The following is a 15,823-nucleotide window of genomic DNA, read 5'->3' on the forward strand; positions in this document are numbered from 1 at the left end:
TAGCCATTTACACACTTTGATTTGTAACTTCCATTTAGGTTTATTAACATCAAAGCTTTGTCATCACTTACCTGTTTCTACAGACATTTTTACCTGAGGCAATAAAGTATAAAAACTTCTTTGCATTCTTCCTTTACTGTTGCAAGAAAGCTTTAGTCTTCACTGGGATTACAATGTTTCATGGTTATTAAACTTCTGTATGTTGCTGTAAAGTTTACTGTCCTTGGCATACCAATTTTACATGCAATATCATTAAACTAATGCACAGCACACAAATATACTAGCAGTACACTCCAATAAGTTCCAATTTTACCTATTGTTAATGTCCTATTAACATCTTTTTTTTTTCACAAAAATAATCAATACGAATTATGGTCAAACAGCTTGAAATAAAAGAAAGCTATGCCAATTTAATTTTATGATTATAGCAAATTAAAATAGATCCATCTTATTAACTACATTGAGTGTTTAAAATATTCACTGACATGCAAAAAAAAAAAGGCCCTACATCTAATAAAACTGCAAATTCACTTCCTAAGTTATTAAAAGTGTAGTTCTGTTTGTTTAAACATACTGGTCCACATTTCTTGCTTTTATTTAAAATTTGTAACCATCTCTTTTAGTCAGATTGTACTCACAAAATTAAAAAATCAGTTCAAAATATGAATTTAAATAGTATCAAAGAAAAGCAAACCATCTTTGGTATTCTCTATTTTAGAATTTTAATGATTTTTAAATTTAATGCCCAATATATTACCTGTATTAAACTCAAATACCAAGATTTATGAAAAAACATTTTTTAGATAACAGTTTACAGCAACATTAAAAAACCCCAATTAGCTGACTCACTAGAAGAAAGCCATTAGAAGTTTGTGGGAATTGGTCCTATATTCATTGTAATTGTTCCATCTCATGGTTAAGGTTCACAGCTTTGTAAATTATTCCCTCTCCCACTAACTATTTGGGTTACCTGCTGCAGTAGCAGATTACAGATCCCTCTGATGTGGCCCGTATTTCCCTGAATCTACTTCTTTATTTTTCAGAGCAGTTAACCATCAGGTTTTTTGTTTGTTTGGTTTTTGAGACGGAGTATTGCTCTGTCACCCATGCTGCAGTGTAGTGGCATGATCTCAGCTCACTGAAACCTCCCACTCCCGGGTTCAAGCGTTTCTCCTGCCTCAGTCTCCTGAGCAGCTGGGACTACAGGCACGTACCACCAATCCTGGCTATTTTTTTTTTTTCTTTTTCTTGTAGAGAAGAGTTCGTGCTATATTGTCCAGGCTGGCCTCGAACTCCTTGCCTCAAGTAATCCTCCCACCTTGGCCTCCCAAAATGCTGGGATTATGGGTGGGAACCAACAAACCTGGTGTGTTATAGCATACCTTTTAGTCTTTATGGCTTATGTTTATTACTCTCATTTTTCTCTCCATTTAAAAATTCTAACTTACAGTGGCATTTTTCTAAGTCACTTTAAATCTTTCCAGTACCAAGGTCAGCATAAATATACAAACATTCAAATATAGTATAGAAAAGTGATGCATTAAAGTTGGCGAGAGAAGATGCCTAATTTTGTTTTCCTAGGAGTCACTTTCCCAGGGATCTTCTTCCCTCTTTCCCATGATTTGTCTGACATTTTAGAGAGTATAAGCTACTATATGCTAGAAAAATTATCTGTCATTTTGTACATCAAAGCTAAAAGCTCTCCTCTCTCAGATCAGTTAATCAAGACTTGGCTGTACCCTTTCTTCCTTCCTCCCTGTTGCCAGGGACGAGAGGAGAAGAGTACCGAGTGTTCATGGCACCGGCTTTTAGGAGACTGGTTGCATTTGGGGTGATTGAGTATCAAAATAAGTGGGAACTCTGAAAAAATGGGAAACCATGAATCAGCTTATAATCCTGTAGATATAAATGAATACTGAGTAAACAGTGGAGAGAAAGCCCTAGAAAGCCACAAAATTATTTCCCCACAAAATACTTATTAATTAATGAGTACAAAGTACTTATGAAGTTTTCAGTGAAAAAACTTGGCAGATGTCTTTTTACTATATGATAAAAGTAACTAATTACCACCGGTAGAAATCTAATTTGTGTACCTCCTAATACGATGCATTGAAAAGAACACAGTATGGCTTTAGTGTTATTTGTGACAAAAGTGCATACATCATGAGCAAACATCAACCAAACCTAAATTAAGGAACATTTTGGAAAGTAGCCACTACTCAGTCATAGGTGAAAATGCTTTAAAACTGCAAATGCAAGTAGGCATAGGAAAAATATGAATGAATTACAGATGGAAGGAAAGGCACACTGATTTTGTACTGAATTAAGTCATTTTAAGCACAGCTTTAGCTGGATACTCTTACTATTCATTCAACCACTGACCTACTCAGTTAACAGTTGTTTATTAGGACCTACCATGAACTAGGGACTATACTAAGTATTAGTAAAATGATAAATAAAAGCTAAATAGTCAGGTATAAGTACTTTAAGATGGTAGTTATAAGAACTAAAAGCTAAATGTGCACTTAAAGTAAATGAAATTTCAGTGAATACTGAATCTTGATTTTTCTTTTTTTGATACATTCAAATAAGTGAGACTTTGAATTGCACAGTTGGAGGCATTCTGCTTTCTCTGGACATAAAGACATCCAAATCAAATTTATTAAGTAAATAATATCAAATTTAACATTTATAATTAATTCCTATAACAGAATTAACTATATAAACAATCATATAAAATTAATCTAAACATGTCAACTAAGCTTTTGGAATACAATGTTCTGTTATATTTTTTTTCTTGAGAAAAGCCTTACATCCAAATTCCAGGCAAGTTATAGAAAAAAGAAAAATATTAAGAAGACTTAAGACTTGTAAGCCGGTCTTGAGAAAAAAGACCCCTAATGCCATTTATTAATCTTCAAACTATCTTTAGTTTATCTGCCATAATTTGAATGCAGTGACAAAATGGCATCTTTTCTTGACCACTCAGCTTGTTTGCCTTTCTTTTAACCCCTGGGGAAATCACTTTCTGATGTGAGGGTATGATCTCCTGTCTGTCATGTTTCTTTGAAAGCAACTTTTATGGTAGTTCATCAGCTTGTGGCAACTCCAATCTCTACATGGTGTTCTCCCTGTGTGTGCATCTCTCTGTCTACATTTCCCCTTTTTATAAGGACATTAGTCATATTAGATCGGGGACAACCTATTCCATATGATCTCACATTAACTAACACATCTGCAATAATCTTATTTCCAGATAAGGTCACATACTGTGCTAATAAGGGTTAAGACTTCAATGTATGAATTTTGAGGGGGATGCAATTCAACTCATTAACAATCCACCCTCTGTTACTCCCAAATTCATGTCCTCCTCACATCCCAACATCTCCAAAAGGTTTAATCATTCCAGCATCAACTCTAAGTCCAAAAATCTTACTAAGGCCCAAATCTTTCATTAAAATCAGTTATGAGTCAAATTCTACTTCTTCTGTAAGGCTGTGAAATGAGGCAACAAATTAACTGCTTCCAAAATACAATGGTAAGAAAGGAATAGGATAGACACTCCCATTCCAAAAGGCAGAAATTGGAAGGAAAACAAGAGGCCACAGATTCCAAGCAAGTCTGAGGTGTTCTTTGACTTACGATGAGGTTAAGTCCTGATAAATCCATCACAAATTGAAAATACTGTTAAGTAGAAAATGCATTTAATCCATCTAACCTACCATACATCTTACCATAGCTTAGCCTAGGCTACCCTGAACATGCACAGAACACTTAACATTAAGCCTACAGTTGGGTAACACAGTACACTGTAGAATATTGATGTTTATCCTCATGACTGTGTGTCTGACTGGAAGATGCAGCTCACTACTGCTACTCAGCATTGAGAAAACAGTATCACATCACATATTGCTAGCCAGGAAATGATCAAAATTCAAAATCTGAAGTATGGTTTCTACTGAATGTGTATTGTTTTCACACCATAGTAAAGTCAGACAGTCTGAATCTGATGCTCATCCTCTGGGCCCACCAGGTAGTGACCCCAACCTTAGGGTCACTCTTCCCTTTACTTGAAAGGCAACAGACTAACAGCCTGTGGACTCCCAGAAGTCCCACAGCCTTCTTTCATTTCATCCCTTCTCTATCCCTTTCAGCATTTCTGAGATGGGTGACTGGATCCATGAGTCACACTACATCTCTTCAGCAAACAGGTGCTCAAACACAGTCTTCTGTGTTATCTGCAGAGCATACGTTCTCATTTTTTGCAAGATGGATAGGCCAAGAATTTGTCAAACCTTTAAGTTCTGGTTCCTTTTTGGTTAACAATTCCTTCTTTATCTCACCACTCACACTTCACTATGTGCAGCAAGGAAAACTAAGGCCACACCTTTAACACTTGGCTTAGAAACTGCCTTTGCTAAATAATTCAATTTCATCACTAATAAATGCGACTTTCAGTTACCACCCATTACCATAAACCCAATTCCAAACCTATTTCCACATTTTTAGGTGTCTGTCACAGCAGCACACCACTTCCCAGAACCAACGACTATATCAGTCAGTGTTCTCCAAAGAGAACCAAGAGAAGATATGTATATATATCTCTCCCTCACCTCAGAACAAGACATACACACACACACACACACACACACACACACACACACACACACACACATCCAAGCAGGGAGAGGGAGAGAGAAGGAGAAAGAGATATACTTAAGGAAGTGGTTCAAATGCAGGGGTTGGCAAATCCAAAATCCATGGGGCAGGCTAGCAGGCTAGGATTTGGGTAAGAGTTAACACTGCAGTCTTGAGTCTAAAATCTGCAGGGAGGTTGGTTTCTATGATGCAGTCTAGAGGCCAAATTCTTTCTTCTTTAGGAAATCTCTGTCTTTGCTTTTAAAGCCTTCCACTGATTGGATGGGACCTACCCATATTATGAAGGGCTACCTGCTTTACTCAGTTTAGTGGTTAAAATGTTAATCACATTTAAAAAATACTCTCAAAGTTACATCTTGACTGGTCACTGATCATATAGCTGGGCACTATAGCCTAGCCAAGTTGACACATAATATTAACCATCACACTGACCTCATCTTAAAAATATAAAATATGATTTTATATTTTATTAAGGTTACAATGTCTTATAACCTTATTTTCAAATATCCTAAACCTCAATTGCTATACCAAATTATCAGGAATTTTATACAAAGCAAATAGTAAATAATGGCAGGCAAAATCTCCAGTGGGGAGTAGGTCAAACTATTTTCAAACTATGGAATGTTTATCCAACTAACATTTTGAACACCTTCTAAATGCCAAGCTCTTGGTTCAGTGCTAGAGGAACAATACTAAAAAGCTCACTTTTATTGAGTTTTTAAGTTCCTTGAGGATAATAATTGCAGAAACAAAAGGGATGAATTGGATCAGATCAAATGCCCATATATCATCGGCACTGCATATAATGCAAACATGAAAATCCTTACGGCAGGGCCAAGATGGTCAACTAGAAGCAGCAGTGTTCAGAGGCTCCCACTGAAAAAACCCATAATAAGCCTGTGAGTCCTTCACCGGCAACCAGGGTATCCAGGTTGTCTCATCAAAATTGACTAGAAGGCTGGTGTGACCCATGGAGAGAAGGAAGAAAGTAAAGAAAAAAGGAGGTTTCCAATTTATCTATTGTTTTATGACATGACACTCTACCCTTAATTCCTGCTTGACCCTCACAAATGCAAGCTGATGGTCACAGTGGGAAGTGGAAAAGTGTAGGACTCCATTAATACAAATTCATATTTTTATTGGAAAAAGCACTTAGTGTAATGACTGAAATGAAGAACATAACACTATTATTACAGGGCCACATCAGGAAGATTTTACCAACTTGGAATACTAAGTAAGATAACTGTACTGGTGCATAAGAAAGTGTATTGTGATGAGATTATTCATCACGAGCCAAAATTCTGGTATATATCTAGCTCAACTATGTACACCTCCCCAAAGTAGTGGCAGAGGAGGATTAACAGCCCCACCTCTTAGGGAAATGTATCAAAATCACTGAGGTGAAGGCAAAGTTTTCAAGCTATAGGTTCCTTTCAATCCTTCCTGTATTCAGACACTGATGCTGAAAGACACGTCCACCGTGGTGGCAAAAGGACGAGAACCACTGTCTCGGTCCAACAGCAGATGAGGCAAATGCTGTGCCAACAGACCTTATAAAACAATTGATAATAAAATGGTAGAAGTTACAAAGATTAACATTACAAAGCTTAAACTTACAACCTGCAGGGAAGGAGATTAAAGTTACAAAGCTGCAGGGAAGGAGAGCCGAGCCTTGGGAAGAGAATCCAAAATAACTACACTAGTGTGAAGTTTTTAGAGTCAAGTCAGATTTCAAAGGAGAAAGACTAGAAGTGGGCCAGAAAAAAAACCAATGAGATGGGTAAGTAAAATCAGAATCTACAAATGCTGCAGGGGGGTGAGTGGTATTTAAGGCTTGTTCCAAGAATAGTGAGTGAATCACTTTAGTGGGAAGGTGCCTGAGTAGCAGCAGTAGGTCAGAGTGTGACTATAAAGGGCTCTGAATGACAAAGTTTTAAAATGTGGATTTTACTCTGGCAAAATGAGACACTAAGGTTTCTAAAGAAGGTTACATTGTGTGGTTAAAGCACTTCTCTGGAGAAGATTAGCCTAAGGGTCTTAAACAGGATGAATTAAGGGGAGAGAGAAAATGATGATGAATACACTAAACTGCTTGGCAATAAGATTCACAAAAATGCTATAAAAACACTAGATGATATATCTTTTCATTATATATGTTTACATTACATTAATATAATATTACTTATGTTATTTATTAATACAAATAAGGAATATCACTTGCCAATACTTAATTTTAATTCACAAGGACTTCTTTCCTCTTTTTTACTGTATCTGAATGTTCCCTGAGTTTTTGTTAGAAAAACATAATGTAAATCTAACAAAGAAAATAATACTTTCAATTTTCAAAAAAGTTCATATGTAAAAACATTGCTTATAAAAATTTTAAAGTAGTACTCTTTCCTATTTTCAAATGTGTTACATGACAACATTATTTATCTTGAACTAGGGAACTTGACTCTTACCTTTTTTTTTTGAGATCGCGTTTGCTCTTGTCGCCCAGGCTGGAGTATAATGGCTAGATCTTGGCTCACTGCAACCTCCACCTCCCGGGTTAAAGTGGTTCTACTGCCTCAGCCTCCCGAGTAGCTGTGATTACAGGCGCCCGCCACCACGCCCAGCTAATTTTTTATATTTTTAGTAGAGACCGGGTTTCACCAGTTGGCGAGGTTGGTCTCGAACTCCTGACCTCAGGTGATTCACCCACCTAGGCCTCCCAAAGCCCTGGGATTACAGCCACGGCGCCAGGACGACTTAATAGAAGGAAGTTTTAGGATCAATTTTTGCTTAGAACATATGGTCCACTAAAGTAGTAAGGCTAATAATCGTGAAATAGTGTTCTTTAAAGTTGCTAATAAAATCTGGAAATCATCAACAGGTTAATTTTTATGGCTGACACTTTCGTGACTTGAAAAAGCAAACTGGGCCGGACACAGTGGCTTGTAATCCCAGCACTCTGGGAGGCCGAGGCGGGTAGATCACGAGGTCAAGAGATCCAGACCATCTGGCCAACACAGTGAAACCCTGTCTCTACTAAAATACAAAAATTAGCTGGGCATGGTGGCGCACGCCTGTAGTCCCCAGCTACTCGGGAGGCTGAGGCAGGAGAACTGCTTGAACCCAGGAGGCAGAGGTTGCCGTGAGCTGAAGATTGCACCACTGCACGCTAGCCTTGGCGGCAGAGCGAGACTGTCTCAAAAAAAAAAAAAAAAAAAAAGCCATCTACAGAACTTCACCACGCTATACAAAGAAGAGGTAGTAAAACTTTTAGTTACAAAGGTTAACAAAAGTATATCCCAGAGGGGTAACTGGACGCACACCACCTTCGGATGTGAATGCCACTTCACTGACCAGAGAGGGAGGAAGGGGCGAGGTGCTGAGAGATTCTGAATTAGGAGCCTTGAATTAAGACACACCCACACTCGTCACTACTAAATTAGTGCGGCCAGTTTGTCATCCGCACCGCGGGTTTCTCCCAAGGGAGGCAAAATCTCCAGTCACCAGCCTCGAACGTCTTCGGGGGCTTGGGGAAGGGGACAGTCCAGGAAGGAGACAGTCCAGGAAGGAGACAGTCCAGGAAGGAGCGAGTCCCACCAGCTGCAAGGCGCCCCGACTTGCAGCGACACCCCTACCTCCGGCTCCAGGAAACAGCCAGAGCCGCCCAGTACCAAACCACTCCTAGTCAAGGGGCGTCAGGGGAGGGAGGAGCTTGGCTGCGGCTCACAGAAAGAGTTCGTTCCGTACCTGTGGTGAGACGGTGAAGCTGCCCTCTCGCGCCGCGACATTCACGCGGCTGTGGTGCCAGGCGGCTCCTGCTCCTGCAAGGGCCGCACCGGCCACTGCGGCTGCCAAAGAGCCGCGACTCGGCACAGCCCGTCGGCTGGCAGCGAGCCCCCGCCGCAGTCTTCCGCCCCAGGCCGCCAGCCGAGCGCCGCTCCCTACAGCCGCCGCCATCTTTGCGGAAGCGCAGCTACGCGACGCCTGTCACTCACCGCCACTGCCTAGGGCCTGCGAACTCTCGCGAGATCCAACAAGCTTCCGCCCCGCCTACCGGGCGTGCGCCGTGGGTGCGGCTGCTGAGGCGAAGCTCGGAGCCGCAGGTAGTGGCTTTCGGTTCCGGGGCCCGCCTTCTGAGGCTGTGGGGATGGGATGACTGGAAGAGTATCAAAACAGTGTAACATGACCTACTAGTCCAAAGCAAGATAGTGCCCTCGATTGTGTGGGCCGATTTCTCCTTTCCATTTTTCATCTTGTGAAACCGGCAAACGTGTTTTGAAATAGTCTCTGTAGCCTCGGGGTTGTTCATGTCTTCGTATGCTTATAGTCTTGACTTTTCTTTCATTTCTGCTAAAAGGATTCTCAGACAAAGCCATTCTCTTTATTTCAGGCACTCACTATTGGCTGAATATTGAATTTAAGTTCAGTTTCAACAAAGTGATGGTAGTTCTTATCCTACCCTAAACTGATGTCGGAGACAGCAGCCTGCCAGCCCCGTGTCTCTTATCACTGGGGACCCAGAGGTTTTCCGGAGTGCAGGCTTAGAAGGATACCTCGGTCCTGGCTCTTCCATTGGTGTTAAGTGGTGTAGCTGAGGCGGACTACTTTGTTTTATTTAACAGCCTCCAATCCTCCATTCTTTGGTCTGCCCTTTTCCCGAGTAACTCTAATAAACTCTTTGTTCAGCCTCTGAAATGTCCCCAGCTATTAGAAGTTTTAGTTGGGCATGCAGTAACGGAGCCGACATCAAAGGGCCAAGAGTCCTCATGACATAATCACTGCTGTCTTGCAGGTTTGCACAAAACAAAACTTCAAGAGACAAAAGCCTGTCACACGAAATCTAATTTGATCATTCAATGGAAGTTCCGTGGATCACTTTGTTATTATCTGCCCTTAATCCTTGCTCCTTTTCTCTTAGCCTGCTTGTCCAAATTAATCTGCAGTTAAAGCTTTCTCACTTTACCCTGAGTTGCGGGACTCACTTTCAGTGTGCCTTCCCAGGCAGGAAGTAGAGAGATGAGCCTCACTTCACAGACTTGTGAGCCAGACCTCAAGGTTTGAGTCCTAGCTCTGCCAGGATGATCATTGTGGTTTGGGGGAAATTATTTAATCTCTCTGAGTCTCAATTTTCTCATTTGTAAATGATTCACGATTTGGGAGATGATGACTGCAATTTGGGGTAAGGTATTTAATCTCTTTGAGTCTCAATTTTCTCATCTGTAAACAACCCTCTTATAGTTTGGGGTGGGGGAGCTAAATGAGATATTTTATGTAAAGTGAAGCCAAATGCCTAGCACCTGGTAGGCTCATGACAGATGAATGTTTACTGTGGTCAAGGTTTGGTTTACTTCTGTTCTGTGAACACAAATGAGCTTGACCGAATGTCCATGATTTCAGATCACTAGCCCATCTTAACCTGAGACTTTTCTGCTTTTTCGTATCTAGCCTGACTTTGTCAACCTCTGGTCTGTTTTTCACCTCTGCTAACTCGGGTAGCTCTTGGCACATGTCCTGCTTTTCTGGACTATTGACATCTAGCTTGTTTCTGTCCCCTGGTGATTACAGGACTTTTAGGATATGTTTGGACACCCTGGATGTCTTACTTTGTAGCTTATTCTTGCTTTCCAGAAACCACGGTCTTTACTTGTCTACTTCTAACTACCTAATTCACACAGTTGCTCTAGGTATTTAATGAAATCTGGGATCTATTACTCAGTTATTGCCTCAAGCCCAAGGTAAGTTTAGATTTCTATTAAAACGTGGCATATTTAAGAGCATTGTATTTCTTCCACAATTCGATATCCTTCTAGGCAAGATGTCTTCCTTTTCCTTGTTTCTGTAGCACCTAGCACAATGTCCAGCACATAATAGACATTCAACGAATGAGTATATAAGCGAACAAATAATTGGCACAAATGAAACTCTGGGGTTTCTATTTCTATGCTCTGGGCATCGAAAATACAGAAGTATATTACTCCTTTGGTGTACTTTATTTTCAGAACAAAAGCTTTTTATTTTCTTTTGCTGAAAATCTTTGAACCCACTTGGAAAACAGTGTAATTAGTTTTCTTTTTAATTTTCATTATGTGCCCAGGCCTCTAGAACTCTCACTTGTAATTTAATGTATTCAAACTTTTCATATGTAGAGGAAACAAATTCTTATAATAGAACCAATCTCTAGTCGAATAACCATTCTAAGTATGAAATCTTCCTTGGCAGCTGCTGACATTTGTCTAAACACATTGACTATATTGGTCTTTTTGGGCTCCAGCTTTGTTCATTTCTTCATCACCAGCTGTAAAGTCCTGGGCTGGGATGTATTTTCAACCATGCAGTTTATAAACCAATCTCCAAATAAGCTGCTTCTAAAGCTATACAATGTATACTGTTTTAAATAGCTGGACAAAAACAGAATGGAAATACTGATTGTTTCAAAGTATCATTCTTAACTCACTTACTCCTGCTCTTTTTTTCTGAAGGAAGAACAGAAGTGGTATGTCAGAAAAACTGCTTTCAAGAAGCTTTATTTTCGCTGGAGAAGCTAGGCTTGAATTTCAAAACAATTGTCTCTATTGTACTGTACAGAGGGGCAAGGGTGTGGTGGGCTGGCACAGGCAGAAAAGCATCTAGGGAAGAGGGAAGACTTAATTTGGAACTTGCTGGGGTCTGAGGCAGCATGCGAGCCTGGGGGAGGCTGCATACAGTGTGTGCTGGCAGGCTTGGAGTAGAAGGGATAGCTATGGGGATTGGCTTGGAGTGTCCTGGGAGCCAGGCAGGGGCCACCCAATAATCTCCAGGCTATGAAACAGTTGTCAGCCCCCTTGTCCCTCTGCACATTTGTCACTGGGGTATTTGTGCTTCCCTTCCAGCGTCCCCAGCCACCTTGAGGCTGAGCTCCTCTTCTGAATCTCAGATGCTCTGCCAGTGTATTTCTTCTGCTTGCCCAGACGTATCCTGGCCTTTCTTAGCCACTATCCACAGGCTTCTCCAAATTATTTTCCTTTTTACTGACAACAAAAATTTCGATTCCCTCTGGGTTACTGCTCTTGAACAAAGGAGGTCAACTAGTTTTTCTTACTGAAGATATTTACTCCTTTGTATTTCCATTTTAAAAGAAATTATTAACTCAGACACATCTTTGCTCTTAGCATGTGTTGGGGAGAAAAACAAAAATTGCTATCTGATTCTGAAAGATTGTTTACTGTTCTATTCCAGAATAATGTGCATTGAAATTGATTATCTTAGGTGGAGGAGAAAAAATATGGGGGAATCTCAAAAGATTAAAGAGTTTGGACTCCCATAGGAATTAAGTGAAAAGCATATGAATGGATATTATAAAGAACCATTGCTTGGAATAGACAGAGGTTGAACTATATATATGGTGGATAATTGCGTAGCGGAGGGTATGAATCACTCTCAGAGGCCCTAGATGAGTCAAAAGAACTGCTAATTATGTCTTTTTGTGCAGTTTGGGGCCATGGTAAAAATATCTGGATATCATGATTGATACCAGCATGTGTAGAAATAGGTTAGAATGAAATCTTACTGACAGTGAGAAAGCAGTACCCAGAGGAGCATTTTGTGTGTCTTTCAGATCCTCCTCTGCATCTCATTCCCTTCCCATCCTCCCAATGCAGCTCCCATTACCTCGCACTGTGATGATTGCAGCCATCTCTTAACACGTGCCTTTGCTTCCAGTCTTTCACTCCTCTGAAGCATCCCATAGATCTATGTCAGATCAATCTTCCTAAAACATTTCTTTCACCATACATCCATTAGCTCTGTGATTTAACCTTCCTAAGCCTCTGTCTCCCTGTTGGAAAATGAGGAGAAGGGGTTCAGTTTATTTTTACACTTCTAAAATTCCTATTCTATGCTACTCCAAAGTGGCTTTTTTCTCCTCATTTAACAAACTGTATCGAGTGTGAAATATGTGCCAGGCATGGTACCACACACTGGAGACACAGGGACAAATAGGATAGAGCTTGAAGTAAAGTATGCTCTCACACATTGGCCTATGCCCTCTATGCTGAAAACTTTTAAAAGTATGTAACCCTCCCCATTTATGTATGTTATTTCTTAAATCTACACATTTACAAGTAAGTGTTAAAAACCACATAGTAAGAATTTAAATGATGATATAGAGATGAACTAGTATTTACAAATTAAAATTGTGTTTTTATTATTAGAGATGCAATGAATGTTTTGTTCTAAAACAATATTTTAGTGAGATCTATGTGATTAAATTGGCTTCATTGACTTGGACAATGCTGATTTAGGTTTTATGAGACACAAGATCTGGTATTATACTGAGTTAATTTATACATTAGTTTTTGATGACTATCACAGCTCAAAAAGGTACCTCACAAAAATATATTAATCCAAATGAAAGGAGTGACTGTACTGTACTATTAGTTGAGGTAATGAAACCATAATACTTGTCTTTTTTTTTTAGCTTTTTCTTATGAAAAATTCAAATATATATAAAATTAGAGAGACTAAAATGATGAGTCTCCATGTATGTAGAGCTGGACTTCCACAATTACCAACTCATGGCCAGTCTTATTTCATCTCTGCCTTCTCCTTTTCCCTTAATTAGATTGTGTTGGAGTAGCCCTCAGGTTCATATAATTTTATTCTACATATTTTATTATGTATTTTTATTTGTTGTTTTCGATGTGTGTGTGTGTGTGTGTGTGTGTGTGTGTGTGTTTGAGACAGTCTCAGTTTGTCACCCAGGCTCGAGTGCAGTGCTGTGATATTGGCTCACTGCAACCTCTACCTCCCAGCTTCAAGCAATTCTTGTACATCAGCCTCCTGAGTAGCTGGGATTACAGCATACCTGGTTAACTTTTGTATTTTTTGTAGAGAAGGGGTTTCACCATGTTGGTCAGGCTGGTCTTGAACTCCTGGCCTTAGGTTATTCTCCCTCCTCAGCCTCTCCGAAGTGCTGGGTTTACAAACATGAGTCATTGTGCCCTGCTCATTATCTATTTTTAAAAGATGAGTGCTTTTAAAAAGAAAACCCACACACCAATATTTTGTTTTTGTATTTCTTAATAATGCTTATAATCCAATGAACACAAATATTTGCTGAAGACAAAAAGTTGTGTCAATTGCTTAAAATGCTGGGAGGTTGGGGGGACACCAAGATAACAGAAAGAAAAAGATTAAAAAGTCTGTTTTATGGGTGTTGGGTAACACTTCCACATCTCAGAGAGAGGGGTCTGTGTTGTCATAAAGTACACTTATGAAAATTAGCGACAGCACAATGTTTGGGGTTGCAAAAAATATTTTTTCTGGAAACACATTTATGGAACAGATCGTGTATGTCAAATGAATTCAGTCAGTACTTTAAAGTCCATTATAGTATTTCCAAAGTTCGGTGTAGCCTACCAAATGGGACTATTCACACTTTCTTTCCTTTTCTCCTTTTCAGCTGTAAAATGTACATCTCAAGCACATTAAAGATGGTGACAGAGAAGAGTTAAGAAACACAGCACGTCCAGAGGAGCAAGGGACAAGATCTAAATAATCTCATGAAATGTTCCTTGATCCCAAGATTTCTGCAGAAACTTTCAAGTCTGTGATATGCATTCTTGCGCATTGAGACATCCAGAATATCATAGCCTGTCCTTAACTGCAGAATAAGCCGCTAAGTTGATGCAAACGCTTTGACATTTTTATTGTTTCTTAAAAACCAAATAAAAATTTCAGTTTCTCATTCATTCCTTTTCTCCAAAGCCAATCTATTGATTAGTTGTCTTTAGCCTACTGCAGTGTGTGAACACGTGGTGTCAGCAACACCACCCAGAGACCATCAGTAGGGCAGGAGCCTGGGCATCTGGCAGTAGGATCTGCGCCAGCTGTGAAAGGCAAACATCATGTCTCCAGATGTTGCCAAATGTCCCCTAGGCGACAAAATCGCCCCCAGCTGAGAACCACTGCCCCAGAATGTCAGCTCCAGGAGGACAGTCAGTCTTGCCTATTCTGTGCATCCCTAAATCTCTGATGTCTAGAACAATGCCTCGCCCTCAGTTGGCACTCAGTGACTACTTCCTGAATGAATGAATGAATATTATCTTAGTGGTTTTTCTTACAGTAGGAAAAACCTGTTGTAATAAAACCCTTGTTTTCTCAGTGGAGATTGTGAATTTCCCATTTGGAACTTATGAATAGTCAAGTTGAGTAAAATTTTGTCAAGTATTGGATTGAATATTTCTGAAAAAATGTATTTGTAGAGGTTTGTCTTCATGTTTTGGATAGTAGTATTAAATTCTTATTGTGGCTTCATACCATTAATAGTTAATATCTTAGAGTTTAATGTACATTTAGGATTAGGTTCATTATTAATGATAGTGGATATAAATCAATTTTTTCAAATAACTGTCTTGATTATTACCTTATTTTTGGACTGATTTTGTCTGATTAGATCGTTGTTTCTATCTTATAATAAAGCTGGAGAACAGAATTTTGTCCTAGTTCACTGGCATGTTAATGTTTTAGCATGATCTGTCTGTAGAGTTTTTGCAGGACTCTTTTAAAGCCAGATATTGGCTGGGCATGATAGCTCACACCTGTAATCCCAGCACTTTGGAAAGCTAAGGGGGTGTGGATCACCTGAGGTCAGGAGTTTGAGACCAGCCTGGACAAGATGGTGAAACCCCGTCTCTACTAAAAATACGAAAAATCAGCCTGGCATGGTGACAGGTGCCTGTAATCCAAGTTACTCGGGAGGCTGAGGCAGAAGAATCGCTTGAACCTGGGAGGTGGAGGGGGCAGTGACCCGAGTACTCCAGCCTAGGTAAAACTCCATCAAAAACAAAAACCAAAACAAGCCAGGTATCCACTTTCATCAGACTTATTTTCATTAACACTAGATAATATAACCGGTAAATCCCCCTAACTGGATGCACAGAAACTGCAACCCCTGACAATTTATTGAAACCTCACGGTCAAGTAAGGATACCACTCATGACTCCTTTAAGTCATAGAACTTACACTCTTTTGTCTTGCATATCATGACATGAGGCCTTCTTACTTGGGTCTGTATAAATATCGTTTTTTTTTTTTTTGAGATGGAGCTTCGGTCTTCTTTCCCAGGTTGGAGTGCAATGGCACGATCTTGGCTCACTGCAACCTCCGCCTTCTGGGTTCAAGCGATTCTCCT

The 15,823-nt window shown here is 39.8% G+C and overlaps 1 protein-coding gene and 1 long non-coding RNA gene across 2 annotated transcripts in view; one reads left to right on the forward strand and one right to left on the reverse strand.

The window, feature by feature from the left end:
• MICU2 (mitochondrial calcium uptake 2) overlaps positions 1-8,630 on the reverse strand; it is a 104,055-nt gene extending 95,425 nt beyond the window's left edge. The window contains exon 1 of the mRNA XM_002748896.7: positions 8,401-8,630. Within this exon, the coding sequence (XP_002748942.1) occupies positions 8,401-8,610 (210 nt within the window). The 5' untranslated portion in view covers positions 8,611-8,630. The remainder of the gene's footprint in view (positions 1-8,400) is intronic.
• Positions 8,631-8,696: 66 nt separating this feature from the next.
• Positions 8,697-14,230, forward strand: LOC103793453 (uncharacterized). The gene is made up of 3 exons (XR_013536157.1): positions 8,697-8,756; positions 10,329-10,388; positions 14,093-14,230. It is a non-coding gene; the product is annotated as an uncharacterized LOC103793453 (long non-coding RNA).
• Positions 14,231-15,823: the final 1,593 nt, after the last annotated feature.

The sequence above is a fragment of the Callithrix jacchus genome, chromosome 5 (assembly GCF_049354715.1).
Source record: "Callithrix jacchus isolate 240 chromosome 5, calJac240_pri, whole genome shotgun sequence".
NCBI lineage: Eukaryota > Metazoa > Chordata > Mammalia > Primates > Cebidae > Callithrix > Callithrix jacchus.